Source organism: Mustela lutreola, chromosome 4, assembly GCF_030435805.1.
Source record: "Mustela lutreola isolate mMusLut2 chromosome 4, mMusLut2.pri, whole genome shotgun sequence".
In the NCBI taxonomy this organism is placed as follows: Eukaryota; Metazoa; Chordata; class Mammalia; order Carnivora; family Mustelidae; genus Mustela; species Mustela lutreola.
Genome location: NC_081293.1, coordinates 9131789 through 9147915, shown reverse-complemented (window position 1 = coordinate 9147915; position 16127 = coordinate 9131789). Strand labels below are relative to the sequence as shown.

General features: G+C 50.1%; 1 protein-coding gene across 4 annotated transcripts in view; it reads left to right on the top strand.

The window, feature by feature from the left end:
- BTBD16 (BTB domain containing 16) overlaps positions 1 to 16127 on the top strand; it is a 43152-nt gene that overhangs the window by 14395 nt on the left and 12630 nt on the right. For all 4 annotated transcript variants that reach the window (XM_059172985.1, XM_059172986.1, XM_059172983.1 and 1 more), the window contains exons 8-10: positions 2050 to 2119; positions 3381 to 3511; positions 11185 to 11304. In XM_059172985.1, the coding sequence (XP_059028968.1) occupies positions 2050 to 2119; positions 3381 to 3511; positions 11185 to 11304 (321 nt within the window). The remainder of the gene's footprint in view (positions 1 to 2049; positions 2120 to 3380; positions 3512 to 11184; positions 11305 to 16127) is intronic.

Here is a 16127-nt window from a genome sequence, read left to right as displayed (position 1 = left end):
ATGGGGATCCCAAATGGAACATTTGTGTTACGTATGATTAATTTCAAGTAAACAGGTCCCTGTGATTAACCAGAACAGTTCTTAGGTCTTCCCTTTTCAGTGTCCTGCAGCACTGCCCCATTCCAGTAACATTTATGAAAGGGTGAGTGAACCAAATGGAAAATCGTTGATGGGATTCGCTTTTTCTAGAATATTTTGTCGCTTCCCTCGGGCTTTTCCTGGGATGTGTGCCTACTGCCCTCACATCCTGAGCATCGAGCTGGTATCGTCGAACTCTGATTTTATAGCACCTGAGGCGATTCCACACAGAGAAGGATTCAGGGCAGCGACGGTCCGTCTGACTTGTTCCACTCTCTGCCTCGGGATCTTTATCCGAGGAAATGAAAGAATGCAAGAACTTCCTGTCCTGATCAAGAGAGGACATCAGCTGCCCTGGAGAGGGCAGGGCAGGATCTCTCCAGACTTGTGCTATTTTCAAGTTAATTTCTGGAGACTCCAAGTTAATTTCTGCACACCTGCAGATTCTACCCCAAAGACAGTTCTGAGCCAGTATCTCATTCTTGGGGCATCCGAAATGACTCCAGCCAGACACGTGATCCGGAGTCTCAAGAAGTCTTATTGGGGAGGCAGACGCCCTGTGAGCTGAGGGCTGCAGGCTCTCAGAGGCCTGGACGTGACAGCCAAGGGGACCAGAGTCTGGAAGAAACACTCCAGCATGTCATCTTGGCCTGATCTGCAGGGTGGGTGGCTGTGGGAGGTGGGAGACCAGAGGTGTAGGCAGAGCTGGGCTGTGTGGGCTCTGGGGCTAACTCCACTGGAGCAAGGTCTGGCTTTTGCTGGGATTTCCCATGCCCCGTTCATGGCCTGCACCACCCGTTTACAGCCCCACATCGCCATAATGAGAACATTATCACGGTTTCCTGATTCCTGGTTCTCTGATATCTCTGACCTGAAAGCTGGAAGGTCTGCCTCCTCTTGGAGCAGGGTTTGCAGCCTCTGTCTATCAGCCCCAGCTGCCCTACCTTGGGCCCAAATTCTTAGCCGCAGCTCACTCTCGGAGCCCTGGTGTTGGCAATCTGGGACTGAGCTACGAATGACCGGTGCTTCATTTTCCTTCCTCCACTCCACGACTTGCTTTAACGGTCAGAGTAGCAAGGGCTTTGGAGATGATAAGCCCTCATTACCCAGATGAGCAAACACCAGCCTGCCTGGGGCAGAGGGGTCTTGCTCAAGATTCTTCAGATAATTGTGGTGGGTGTCACAGGTCGGATCCAAGTGGGCCAGGCACGCCACTGGGCTGGCTCTCACCTGCCTTTGAGAGGCTGATGGTACAGTTGGCCAGGATGTGGCAGCACATGCCTCAGTGTGTGTGTGTGTGTGTGTTTGTGTGTGTGTGTAGCGTATAGTGGAACAGAAATGCCCTGGGTTACTCTGATAGCATCACAAATCCAGGTGCTGGATGAGACCTCGAAGACCATCTCAGTTGAGCTCCTGGCCAAGTGCAAAATCACCCCCGTGGCTGCTTAGGTCTGGATCCCACACCGCCGAGGTATCCAGTGTTCGGGGGGTGTGGTGTGTGCCTGGAGGTTCCAGCTGGTACTGGTTCTTGGTTTTGTGCATTGCACACCTGCAGTGGCACAGCTGTGATCCTGCTTGCTGTGTGAGTAGACGTATGTGCATGCTTTAGGCTTGCTTTGTGTCCCCCAATCTGGGGAAGCCTGTGGTCATTCCAGTCCAGACCATTCCAGTTCAGCCTGGCCAATGAGTATGACCATGAGAAGGGGGGCACACGTGAACATGTCAGCCTCCTGGAGCACCAATTTCTGTACCCCAACTCCAAACCCCGCTAATTCTGCTCGCATGTCTCACTGCCAAAAGCCAGCACCTGAAGAACACAGGGCCTGGTTGGGGGCAGGACCAGCACCTTCTGCACACGCCCTTTCACACCTCGGTTCCACCCCTGCTACCATCCTGGAGTTGATGCAAACCTCTGGGGTTGCCGAGTTCTCTGCCTGGGGGTCTCCAAGAACCACATTACTCTCTCTGCAGATGTGTGGCCATGATGATGAATGGACTCATGCCGAGCACCATCAAGGACTTCTACCTGGCTGGCTGCAAGGTGAGGATCACCTGGACCGAGCTCATCACACCTGGGGAACTTCGGGAGCACCTCAGGCTCTGGGATTTTACCCATCAGGCCCAGCTCCAAAAAAAAAAAAAAAACCAAAACAAAAACCAAAAAACAAACAGACCTATCTGAAAGCACCCACTTAACTGTACCAATATTTTATTTTGCCAAAGAAACAATTTTAAAAATCACTTTTGTTTAAAAGGACATTTTAAAACCAAAATTTTTTAAATGAGAAATTAAAAAGCCTGAAAAATTAGGAAGACAAATAAAAGCACAGCTTTTCTCACCCAAAATAGCAGGCAATCTTCCAGGACATTCTTGTTGGAGTCAGGTGAAATTATGTGTGTCTCCCTGCCTGGGGCCAGTCACTGTGTCTACTGGGAATAAATGATGTCATCATAAGGGTCACATTATCAGAGGAGAACACTGAGACCCAAGGAGGGGAGCAAACAGAGCAGGGTCAGTTCTGAGTTGCGGTGCTGGGCTCGAACCCCAGGCCTGATCCCAGCCTTCCTCTGTGAGGCCGCCATTGACCTGGAAACAGGTCCATCTGACTGCCAAGTTCAGTCCGTGCACAATCGGCATGTCAGAGTGCCCTTGCGATGGCCTCTAAGAAGGCACTCACTGCCTCTTTTGTCAAAGATAATGCAGTGCCCTCACCTTCACTCCATCGGGCACTAAAGCATCACTCTGTGGGCAGCATCTCTGCATTCTGGTCAGCATTTCTCAGCCACTCTTTGGCTTGGGAAGGACTGTCACTCCGAGGACATGCAAGGGGTGCTAAGACCTTGTCCAGGTCCATCCCTGGGAGAATGTTGTTGTTTTCTTTGGACCAGCCTCCCTTTGGGGTACACCTGCAGGCCCTTCCACGATCAGTGGTTTCAGCGTGCCAGCCTGTGGTCACACCACCAGGGTTTGCTCCCAGCTCTGCCACTTGCTGGTTTTTGGATTGTTGGCAAGAGCAGCAATCTTGGGGCCTCAGTTTCTCCATCAGTAAAAATAGGGATAATAAGGAACCTACCACACAGGATTATGGTGAATATTAACTTAAATCAACCTGGTGCATGGCCAGGAGCATAGCAAACATTCCAAAAATGTTATCTGCTGCATTTTGTGTGTTTGGAAGAAAAGGTTTGAGTGTGTCTACAGCAGGACACACCTGGGAGCCCGCTTGTAGTGTCGTCACAGGCCAGCAGAGGGCGGTGGGAGTTCGGGGATCTCTTAACGCATTGGCTTTTCTTATCCTCAGTATAAGGAAGAGCAGCTCACCACTGCCTGTGAGAAGTGGCTGGAAATGAACTTGGTCCCTCTGGTGGGGACGCAGATCCACCTCCGGAAAATCCCACAGGAGCTGCTCCACAAAGTGCTTCGGTCCCCCAGGTCAGAGCTGGTCCCGAGGGGTGATGTGTGTGGGACCAGGAGTTGTCCCTGGGGGGATCCTGGGGCAGTAGGGTTGGTCCCGGAAGGGAGGTGCTCAAGCGGGGCACCCCCATACCCCTGATGGCCAGGCCCAGTGTTCAGCACCCGCTCCTTCCCAAACTCCCCGCCATCCTGGCCAGTCCGCCCCAGGTGGAGTGCTGGGGGGGTAGTGGGGATGGATCCTTCACACTCCTTCACTGGGTTAGGGACGCTCTGGGTGCCCGCTGTCTCGTTACCCACATGGTAATTAATTCAAAAATTGCCTAAGTAATTAAAAAAATCCTGACAACATTAATACACATTCATGGTGGTAAAGGGAAAATAGAGAAAATTAGAAAACAGAAAATAAAACCTCTTATCCTAAGTCAGTTTCTATCTTTAGCCCTGACTCCGGAACAGCTCTGACCCAGACATGCATTTGAGCTGACAGCTTGAGCTAACAGCCAACTCTTGGGGCCCCGCCCTGTGTTCCTTCAGCAGCTGCTCAAGCTAGAACCTTGGGAACCCTTCCACACCCACTTGGCCTTCACCCCGAGCGCGTCAGTAACACTCCAGGACCCAGCCCATCTCTATGGGCTTCTCTTCTTGGGCACCAGCCAGAGCCTAGATGTGTTCTCTGCACCACTGCAGGGACCTCTAACTCAGGGTCTTGTGTCTGCTCTTGACCCCCACTGAGAACATCTCTAGCCCAAGGGCCTCTGGTGCGCGCATCTGTCCCTCCGTCTCAGCAGCCACGAGACATCCATGGGACCACCTGAGACTCCAGCCCCGCTGAGCACCTGCCACCCACAGGTGTGCTCTCCCTCCTGCCCGAAATGCCTGGTTTCTGGCTGGCTCCTTCTGGTCCTTCGAGTCATTCATGGAAACATCCCCAGTGCTTGACCTTTTAGGTTATTTCTAGTATATTACCAATATAAATACAGTATCGTGTTGATCTCCTTCAATGTACGTGTGTCTATCTCGGACTATTTTCCCACATTAAATTTCTAGACATGCCATTAACGAAGTCAAAAGGACTTTCTGGGTTTGTCACAAGTGAAAAGTATTTTTAAAAATAGTCTATTTGAAAATAATTTCAAACTTAAAATAGTGAGAATGGCACAAAGAATATTTAGATACCCTTTACCCTGTTTTGTTCAATCTCTGCTATTTGCTCCATTATCTGCATCAGTGTGGAGTTTCGTACCCACATCTTGCTCCTGAAACCTCTGGGGGCAGGGTACCTACACCAGCTACAGTTCCTCCTAAATGCTTCCGTGTTTATTTGCTGATAAAAAGAACTTTTTAATGTGATCACAGTGCAATTACCAACAATACGCGATGTGGCATTGATGTTAATAGCTGACGACATTGGCCCAGCGCTCTCCTTTAGAACATTCTGGTTTAGGGCGACAGGCTGTATTTACCTGTCAGGATCTTTGGACCTCCTTACAAGGCCATTGCCAAGTTACCAGGATTGTATCCCCTTGGGGTGAACTTCAAAAGCAAGAAGTAAATCCTACTAAACTTTGTAGCCGTATGTCAGAGATGAAATGTCTACTCGTGCTCATGGCATAGAAAGCAATCAGATTTCAGAAATCAGATCAGAACAGATTCATTCCACTGTTGGTTTGAATTTACCCAGTGGCTTGCGATGTTCTCACACTTAAAGAGTAATGAGGTTGTTAGAACAGAGTTCTAATGTTGAGGGAGACCGTCTTATCAGGAGCACCCCGGGGAATCTGGGCGACCTCCTGGTGTCATTCTGCCCCACTCCCTGCTGCTCCCCCCGCCCCCCCGCATGTGCCCTCCCCCACCCTCCAGCAGAGCAAAGGTTACACAACTATTGAAGAAAAGATAAACATGGCATCCCTTAGACTTTTCCTAACACTGTCCCTCCCTTGGAAAGACTGAGCTGTCGCACCCTCGTAGCATTTAACCAAGAACAGGGAAAAATTGTCTGACCACAGCCAGAGCCTCGGTGATGGAATTGGGTCTTACAAAATGTACATGAGGCAGGAAAAGAGGTCGAGTACATTCCACGTCAAGTGTCTAGACGCACAAGCTTGGGCAGACATGACTGATGTGGGAACGGGGTCCTGCTCCTCCCGCCCCTCCCCGGGAGCTGTCTACACACACAGTCCAGAGCCATCCCAGCGACAGGGGAAAGGGCCCTGCGTGACCTCAAGCAAGTCATCAGCCCTTGTGCCTTGGAGGCTTTCAGCTGGCAGCACTCTGACCTCCTGTTCACGTTCCCCCAGGCAGAGGCTCCTCGGTCGCGGGGCGCCGTGGTGGTGTCAGCCCCCACCTGCTTTGAAGCTGGAGGGAGGTGGAGAACAGAAGGTGCTGGAAATCGGGGCCTGGCCATACCTGGTGCCTGGTGAGGTCTGAGACATTTACCCAGGCTCGGGCGCCTCACCTGGGCATGCTGGTTGGCTGGTGGGTCTGCCACCTTGGACCGCAGCTGATTAAGAACAAACCCTTCCGGAGCGGCTGCACCAGCTTGTATTCCCACCAACAGTGTAGGAGGGTTCCCCTTTCTCCGCATCCTCGCCAGCATCTGTCATCCCCTGACTTGTTAATTTTAGCCACTCTGACTGGTGTGAGGTGGTATCTCACTGTGGTTTTGATTTGTATTTCCCTGATGCCGAGTGATGTGGAGCACTTTTTCATGCGTCTGTTGGCCATCTGGATGTCGTCTTCGCAGAAATGTCTGTTCATGTCCTCTGCCCATTTCTTGATTGGATTATTTGTTCTTTGGGTGTTGAGTTTGATAAGTTCTTTATAGATTTTGGATACTAGCCCTTTATCTGATATGTCATTTGCAAATATCTCCAATTCTGTCAGTTGTCTTTTGGTTTTGTTGACTGTTTCTTTTGCTGTGCAAAAGCTTTTGATCTTGATGAAGTCCCAATAGTTCATTTTTGCCCTTGCTTCCCTTGCCTTTGGCGATTCACAGACCCGTACCCCTGGGGCTAATAATACAATATATGTTAATTTTTTTAAAAAGCGCCTTTAGATGAGTTCACATTTATTGAGCCCCTTGGCATAGGTGCCCTGCTCTGTGCACCTTCCCTTTCAAGCCCACGGCCCTGTGTGACAGGTGCAGTTAGTGTCCCAAGGATAAAAGGGACAATAAAACGTAGGGCTGGCTCAAGCCCAGAGCTCAGGCTACAAAGTCCAGGCTCCCTCCCTCCGCAATACACTATCTCATCATTTGTTCCAGAGGCCACGCTGCCTGGCAACCAGACCTTAGCTGGGACTGGGTTGTCCTGGCAAGTCACATGGCCCCAGAGGGGCTGTTGGAAATGCCAGCACATGAGGGGTCAGGGATGGCCCATCCCGCTGGGCCCACTTAGGGTAGACAGCGGCCCGTCCCCCAGCTTCTGGTCATGGCATGTGGGTCTCTAAGCCTCGTGGGAACAACGTCCATCTCAGCAGATGCTTCAGCTTTTGGGCCATTCACCTTCTCGTTCTGAAGCCCCTTTGACCTGATCTTTTTTTTGGGTTTCGTAAACAGCCTTGCATAAACTACACACAGCTTTCCTGACCTCTGGGGCCTCTGGTTTTTCATTTCTTCGCCTGGGCCTTCGGCTGCCAGTTCAGTTTCTCTTCAGAGGTCAGCACTAGGTTACCCTGTTCCGTGAACCATACTATGAAAGCTTCATTCCAACTTCTGCTTTTCTGGAAGCCAAGCTCCTGGTAGACTTAGGAGAAATGGAAAACTCCGCCAGCTGTCCAGTTCCTATCTATATGGAGAGCCGCCCTACAACCCGGGCTCTGTCTACTTTTCCCAGGCTTCCTGCCCATGATACCATCGGTCCTGAGGGCTCAGGAATTCCCAGGAGAAGTCACCCTTGTCCTCCATGGCGAGCCAGTCCCACAACATCTGGAGCACCATAGGGCGTGGCTCTCAAACAGCTTCTTCCTGAAGCTGATGGTTCTCTGGCTAATGGCAATGACAGCTACCAACTATTGAGCACTTGTTGTATACAGGACACTTTGAGTGGGTTATTGGCCTAACTCCTACAGCCATGCAGTGAGGTGGGTGCTGTTATCTGCCTTTTCATGTGTAGGAAAGGAAAAGATTGGCCCAGTTTCCCTGCGCACAGCATGAGAGTTGGGATTTGAACAGAGGTCTGAGCGGCCTCAAAGCCCCGGGTAGTGACCAGCCCGGCCCACCGCTGTGCTCTGTGATCTTGATAATCAAGATCAATAAGGATATTGATGGTTAGTTTTTATTGTAAAACAATTTTAAAGTTAGGAGGCGACTAGAACACACGATTGGACGCCCCTCCCAAAATGAACAGTGACATTTTGTCGTAAGAAAGAAAACATCACCAACAAAGCAGAAGCCGACCATGCTCCCTCCCCAGCATCCTCTTGGCCTCTCCCCCTCCCCAAGACAATCAGACCATTGTCCCGGGCCTGCGTGAACCCAGTCCTGTGATTGTATTCTTACTCCATAAGACCAGCTGGAATGACTTCTTAGATAATCTATAAATAACGTGTAATATCGTTTCGTAAAAACTTAAACTTTGGGGGCGCCTGGGTGGCTCAGTGAGTTAAAACCTCTGCCTTCGGCTCAGGTCATGGTCTCAGGGTCCTGGGATCGAGCCCCGCATCAGGCTCTCTGCTCAGTGGGGACCCTGCTTCTTCCTCTCTCTCTGCCTGCTTCTCTGCTTTCTTGTGATCATTGTCTGTCAAATAAATAAATAAAATCTTGAAACAACAACAAAAAAACCTTAAACTTCGAATCAATGTTCTCATCGTGACCGTAGTGCTCTCCAGCCTCCTTCATTTTCTGGCACAATGAGACGTGTTCTCTCCATGTCGATGCTTGCTTATCTCATTAGCATTTTCAATTTGAAGTTGTGCAGGCTGCCAGTGAATGAATAGAGAGCAATTTTTCATTCCCTTCCCAATAGCCATTTGTTTTATTTTGCTTTTTTATTTATTCGGGATCCTTGTTCATGCTTTCTTGTTTGCCCTGATACAGCTTTCTTCATAGTCTGTACTCAAAGGGGGGCTCTTATTATTTATGTATAATTTTCTTAAAAAAAAAAAAAAAGACAAGCAGTGTCTTGTTAACATTTTTCTCATGAACAAATACCACTTACCTCCCAATGGCTACTACTGAGCACCCGTAAACACAAGTAGAACAGCCCAGATGTTCACCTGTGCTGGAGGGAAGTCTAGGATCTCTGGGCTCTGGGAGGCCGTCAGAGCTCTTGAGTAAATGAAAATATGTTAGAATGTCCTCAGCAGGAACTAGTACTTCAGGAGACTGGAACTTGGCCTAAAGATGGAGGGACTGGGGCAGCTGGGTGGTGCAGTCAGTTAAACGTCCAGCTCTTGGTTTCGGCTCAGGTCGTGATCTCAGGGTCCTGAGTTAGTCCTGTGTCAGGCTCCACGCTCAGTGCAGAGCCTGCCTGACACCCCTCCCCGACCTGTACACACGCACCTACTGTCTCTTTCTCTCAAATAAATAGATCTTTAAAGACAGAGGACTTTATTTGAACAATTACCCTTCATAATAAAGTAAGACCAGGCGTATCCCACCCTTATCGCAAAAAAAAGTACAACCAGGACCCTGATTCCTGGAGCCCCGGTGACTCTTCCCATGCTGCTGCCAGCTCCTCTTTGGTGAGGTCCCAAAGAACCTCCGAGCTTGGGGACCTGGGGCTTGGATTCTGCACCAGGCGTCACGCAGCTCCCCAGCCAGAGCTGGTGGTGGACTGGCGGAGTTCTGTGTGGGCACATCGTGTACGGACAGGCTCTGTGACATCCCCCATCCCTTCGCCCCGTCTTTGCCCAGACAGTGGCAAATGTGATCCTGTCATCAAAGCCCATGCATCTGTAGGTGGCCTGAAAACAAGCAAAGAGACATTCTCCTGTGGCCAGAAATAGTGTGAAAGGTGGGTGGGTGACCTTTCCACTTCCTTTAGAGTCACCATTTAGCTTGGGTCCCACCCACCAAGACCACTCAAAGTGGTGGACTGTCAGAGGCTCTGATAGGTTAGGGAGCCAAACGTGCCATCCCTGTGCTCATGGTGGAAGATATGGAGGGTATTAAGACCAGCTGGAATGACTTCTTAGATAATCAAGCTGGCGGGAGGCTTTGGAGCAGCTCTCCGGGAGACCTCCTTATGTTACAGAGTTGACGTTGTAGGGAGTGACACTCCTCCTCACCACTTGTTTCTAGATAAGAAGTCTCATGTCACTGCGGGCAAAGCGTGGGCTCCACAGCCAGGACCCAGCCCTGTCACTTGGGAGTCCGAGGTGCCGTTCGTTAGCTCGCTCCTCCGTGCCAGGCCCTGCGCTAATGATCTCTGTGTATGTCGTCGGCTTGATAATATCCACATGCCAACCCGAGCCTGTGAATATGTTCGGTTGCATGCAAAGGGGAAGGAAGGTTGCAGAGGGATGACCTCGAGCTGAGGAGGGTTTGCTGGATCACCTGGGTGGACCCAGTGTAATCACAAGGATCCTTGCGCACTGAAGTGAGACCAGGAAAGAGATTGGAAGGTGCTGTGCTGCTGGCCTGAGGATGGAGGAAGGGCCCTAAGCCACGGGATGTGGGTAGCCTCTGGAAGCTGGAAAAAGCATGGAAACGGTTCTCCGTAGAGTCCCCAGGAAGAATGCAGTCCACACTTTGATCCTACCCCAGTGAGCGCCATTGTGTTCTTCTGAATTCCAGAACCATAAGATCATAAATGTGTGTTGTTTTAAGCCACTTGGTTCATGGCGGTTTGTTAGAGCAGCGACAGGAAACAGCATGCCACTTAAGGAAACCTGAGCACCTGCTGTCACCACTATCTATGGATACAAGCATCTGCGGGAGGCTGGACTGACTCCCGCCCAGCTCTGCCCCCACAGTCCTGCAAACTCAAGTCAGTTACGTTGCCCTCAGTCCCAGCTGGGACTAGGAAGTGATGATGGAGGCATTTATCTCAGTGCAAAACTTAAGAGGGGCACCAATATACAATAAGTATATTGTGGTACAGTATTTTAAAATCAAAATTAATGCAAAAACCCACAATGAACGAAATATTAAAATTTTAAATAAATATAGGGTCAGTCTGAATTTATCTACATAAGTAAGGAACATACTTTGCAGGGTTGTTGTATGGAATTAAATGAAAGAACAGATGAAAACATCTCTGGCACTCCTGTCTCTTTAAAGCTGGCCATTGGCTTGGCAGCACAGCCAGTGGGGAGCGGGTTGCTGAGGGTCACATCCCAGCTCACTCTAAGGATCACCCATGGGTCACTGTGTCCCGTGACCTTGAGAACGTCATTTAACATCTCTTTGTCTGAAGTGACCTACAGACTCAGGGGTGGTGTTGCCTCTTTCCTAAACTCATTCTTTTTTTTTTTTTTAATTTTTTTTTTTAATTTATTTGACAGAGATCACAAATAGAGAGGCAAGCGGAGAGAGAGAGAGAGAGAAGCAGGCTCCCTGCTGAGCAGAGACCCCCCCCGATGCGGGGCTCGATCCCAGGACCCTGGGATCATGACCTGAGCCGAAGGCAGAGGCTTTAACCCACTGAGCCACCCAGGCACCCCTAAACTCATTCTTAACTTTCTGTTTTTTCTTACGAATGGCCTGAGTTGTTGCTACTCCTCAAATTTCTTCTCTTTCATTTTGGCAGGCTGTTCACTTTTAACGAGTTTCATCTTCTGAAAACGCTACTTTTGTGGGTCTTCTTGCAACTGAACCACAAAATCCAGACGGTTCCGGTTCATGAAACTGTGCTGGCGTTTTTTAAAAGGTAACGTAACCGTGCGGATTGATGAAACAATACCTGGTTTTTACACTCATAATATCCTGGAGGAAAAGCCTCAGGGATACGATTTTTCATAGCATCACCCAGAGTGCCCTGAATGCAATTTTCTTTATGGGACATAAGGTTATTGGGATCTTGGAGCCCCTGGAGTACTTGAAAATGTGAAGATGTAGTTTATAACCTGAGATAGCCATGTGCTTCTGAACTCTTGCTCTGTCCAGTAAAAGACATGATGCACAAAGTACTCCTTTCATTCAGAAAAATTTATTACCAAACCACACCGACCTTCAAAACATCATGTTTAAAATGTGTCTAAATGAGACCAGGTCATCCTCTCTTATGTTTCATGAGAGCAGATGACATCGTGAATTTCCTAGACAAATGGAAAATGCACAAAGCTTTCATAGAATTAGCTCAGTTTCTTATACGCTCCAAACTTATAAATTCTAGAAATTCTCGAAAGAGCAGTCAAAAATAGTAATCTCAGCTTTATGGACACCATTTAATTGCGTGTTAAGTGCCGTAATTCTGATAACGGCACTTTGTAATCTCAGTTGGACTCCGGGGCTGGTTTTGTTTCCATTTTACAGATGAAGAAACTCAAGGTGGAGATGAACTATCTTGTCAGAGATGATGCAAGTGACGGGGTCTGACTTGAACTCGGGTCTGCTGAATCCCAAGGCATTTTGCTGCCCATCCCTAGGATGGCCGATAGGATTCCTCTCTTGTGTCCGCTCCAGCTGGTCTGGTCATAGCTCCCTGCACGCCGGGTTAAGAAAGATTCTGAGGCTGCCTCTAGGTTCCATGTTTTTGTTAGCTGAGGACTTACAGTGTGTCCTCCCCTCCCTGGTCCGCTCTCTGCTGTGAGTTTTCTCTCTGTTCAGTCAAGAGTCCCCCATTAAGCTGTGGTAGCTTGGGGGCAGCAGGGCAGGGTCGGGGGAGGCTGAAATTGGTGGTTTACTGGCTCCGTTTTGCACCTCTCTAGCCTCAATGGATACTTTGTGAATACACTCACGTCTATCACACAGGCTGGCTGTGGGGTGTGGGGGTCCTGTCGCCAAAGATAGTCTCAGGTGGTCCTCAGGCTCTGCCTGGAGGAAGTCACTGATGGCGTCACCGTCACTGTCAGATTGAGGAGCCTGTCCCCCACCTTGGCGGGAAGGGGCTCTCCAGGCACCATTCAGTGTGTCCCAGGAAGCCCACAGGCTCCGTTTCTTGTGCACGTATGAGTTTCACAGATAAACACATCTGCCCCATCGTCATCAGCGGACTGACCTGTGTAAGCCAAGTTTTTCATTTGCATTGTTCTGACGCATTTAATCCTTTTCTGGAACATCTGTGCACGATGGTAACTACAGAGCTCATTTTTCCTGCCTCATTATTTGTGGAAAGCGGTATTCAGTGCCAGAATGACATGCACTTTGCTTAGTTTCTATATAATTTGGTTTGAACACAAATGCTTAAACCACCCCCCCCCACCGACTCTTTTAATAGCCCAAAAGACACTTTTTCCTATGAGTCACACGCACCAGGAAAACTGGTTATTTGGCTCCAAGTTAGCACTCATACTGGAAACGGCTTAGAACCAGGAGGTAGGAAATGAGCTGGGATGTGGAAACTGTGTTTTTAATGTGGGAGAAACACTGGGAATGAGGCTCTCAGGTGTGTAGCCCCCTCCGCTGAGTTGGGGGGGGGGTGTCCTTGGGTTTCCTGAGCTGGGGTCTCGAGGTTCCTCCCCACCATCATTAGCTTTTCCATTTCTCTTGCATCTACACTGGGTTCCATTTTAAGCCCACACCTCCCCTCCGTGGCACTTCCCAAGACCCCAGTGCCACCTCGTTCCTGGTTAGAAACCACTTGTGAGTTTCCTTTTGGTGTCCATACCTCCTCTCGGGCTTCAGACCGCGGCACAGGAGGGACTCCCCTGCGGGCCTGCCTTCCCTCCGGCTCCCTCCAGCAAGCTCTGTGCCCCCAGGGAGAAGAGACGCACCATCTGGGCCTCAGTGCCCCTTCACTTAGTCATCAGGGCCGCCCCCGATCTTGAGGACCGCGTGCCCATTTTTAGGATTTTGAGTGGTTCTCCACCCATCCCAGGTCTCCTGCCCCAGAACAGGGTCACCTTTAAGGGCTCCCTCATCAATGGCCTCCACCTCCCAAATGCATGTGCCCGGGGACCCCAATCTCTGGAACCTCGGCTAGCTCCTGAACTTGCTGCTCCTGCTTCCCTGATCCCAGGCTGCTCTGTTCACTCGGCCACTCTGTGCATGGCGGGGCCTCCTTGGAGAGCCTCTGTGACCAGTTGCCTTATGACCACGCGGCGGTACCTCCGTCCTGACCCCCAGGAGCACCATGAGCGGCCTGAAGGAAGGGGGTGTGGGCCTCCCCCTGAGCCCTCGCTTCCCAGCACTGTGCTGTGCACGGAAGGGCTTACTGAGTGATGAGTTCCCATCCATGGTTTTCGCGTAGCTTGGTTCCCCTCACAGAAGTGGGTCTTCATAGGCTGAAGTAAAATTCAGACAATGCCTTGTCTGTAGCAACTAGGAGTAATGGGGCTCGGAGGCAGGTGACTTGGGGCAGGTGCCCATTTGGTGTTCTGGACAAGGAAGGGTTCCAAGGTTTTCTCTAGACTCAGGGAGAAATTACGTCCTGGTGGGTTAGCGATGTCTACCCCAGACATGGCAGGGAACGGCAGTGGTTCCCTTACTCTGTATTGGCCAACCCCGTCCTAGCCAGCCCCAACCCTGGGGCTGACCCGTAGCAGGGCAGGGCCTCGGGGCTGCTGGCCCAATGGGGCTGGTGGCCTGAAGGTTCGGGCAGTGAGAAGGCATCTCTGCTCATAGACCTAGGCCAGAGCCGGGTCACCAGGGGAACTAAACTACACAGTTCAATGAGGCCACAGCTAGTCATGCTTCTGTGGCCGCCAACAGGGATGTGCCATGGGGCCTTAAAAGATGAGACAGCTGCCTCTGGGAGACAATGTGTAGGCTTAGGAATGAGAATCAACGAAGCTGACCCTTTGGCCCAGTTTTTAAAGTTGCTACTATTGGTGACGTAATGTAAATGGCAGAGTGATTTATCAAGGGGTCTCCCAGTGCTCAGAGTGGACATTTTGAGGCCATCACCAGATGGGGACTTCCCCAAAGGGACTGTACTTTGATAACGTGTGGCAGTGGGCCAAGCCGCCTGAATCTGAGCTAGGGAAGGGAGGTCCCGTGAGCCCTGGGGACAAGCCACTCTGCCGTGCTGGATGTAGTCTTTGCTAGCCCAGCATCCACATCGGGGGGGCTTGGGGCAGTGATGGTGTAAAAATAGACCAGATGCCCCTTTTCTGATCTCTCTTAGCAATGTCCAGAAAACAAGCCACGAGGGAAGGTATTTGAATAATGCCTGCAAATAAAGACACAGGTCCAAGCCTTTCTTATTCTCCTACTTTCTTTTATCCATTGATTTTTTTTCAATGTTTTACGCATTCAACACATAGTTACTGAACACGCACTCTATGCCAGAGACACTGATGGAAAGGGGAAAGGGAAGTCTCTCCGCCTAGCTAGAAGTGTATGAACGTCTTCCAACTTATTTTCATTGCTAAGTATAATATTATAGGAAGGGAACACTCACACACACACACACGCACGCTCGCTTGCACGCTCCCCTCAGCACCCACAGTCTGTTTTCTGGCAATGGTTAATTTAGAAAAACAAATAGACTGGCCAGAATTAAATTTAACATTTCCTTGTAGGAAAACAAAAAATGTAAGCAAAGCTGTTGCCTCTGTCCACAGAGGAAAAGTCATCATTTCTTTCCAGTTAGCAGTCTGAGGACATCCAGGAGAGCTGGAAAGTCTCCTTGGTTGGAGTAAAGCCAGAGGCAGGCAAACTTTGCACTTTTTTAAAAAGCACATTTTTCATCAAAGTATAAAATACATACTGAAAAGTGTGTGAACCCAAAGTGGATTTCCAGAAAGTGGGAGCAGCCCCCTGCCCCACAGACAGACGTGACCAGCCACCTGGAGTGTCTTATCTTTGTCCTCACCTTTCCCAGAAAAAGGCAAACAACATCCTGGCTTCCTTTCCTTTCAAGATGTCTTGGCTGCTTTTGAACGCTGTATAAATAGAACCTGCCAGTACACACTTTTAATGTCTCCCCTCCCTTTCACTTACTGGAGCATCTTTAAACTCCATCCAGGGACAGATGGCCGGGGAAGGCAAGGATCCGTCAGCAACATGGTGGTGGGGTAGGAGCTGACCTGGGTTTCCCTGAACTTCTTTTATTTTGAGATTCTCTGGGTCGAGGGAAAGTCATGGATTGACCCATAATTCTAATCCTTAACGGACTGATTGATCACTAAGTGGGTCCCTCTCTGACACAAGGGTGGCTCCAGCAGTGGGCTCACAACCTCTCCAGGAGGTCATTGACAGCCACCAGCAAAGCCAATTTCCACGTGATCCCAACTCCTAGATTTCGATGAGCTCTGCAGCTGAGTCTCCCCTCCTTCTTTGGCGCTATCCCAGTCTGACCCAAGGACTCCTCCAGGAAGCCCTCCCAGATTTCACCTGCTCACTGGACCGATTGCTTCCTTGAGCTTCTCTTTGCAGAGAGAACAAAAGCACGTGCTGACCGTGTGAGCGGACACTGGCCTGATAAAGCTCTCACTGTGCTCCCCTCATGTCCCGCGAGGGGAGCCTTGGCGTAGAGCCACTCCACGGCCCCCTACATCTCTGACACCTAAGCCCACTGATGTCTCCAAGGACACGCTTTGTGATGCTGTGTGACAGGGAGGCCATCAGCCATGTGTCTATTGTGATTAA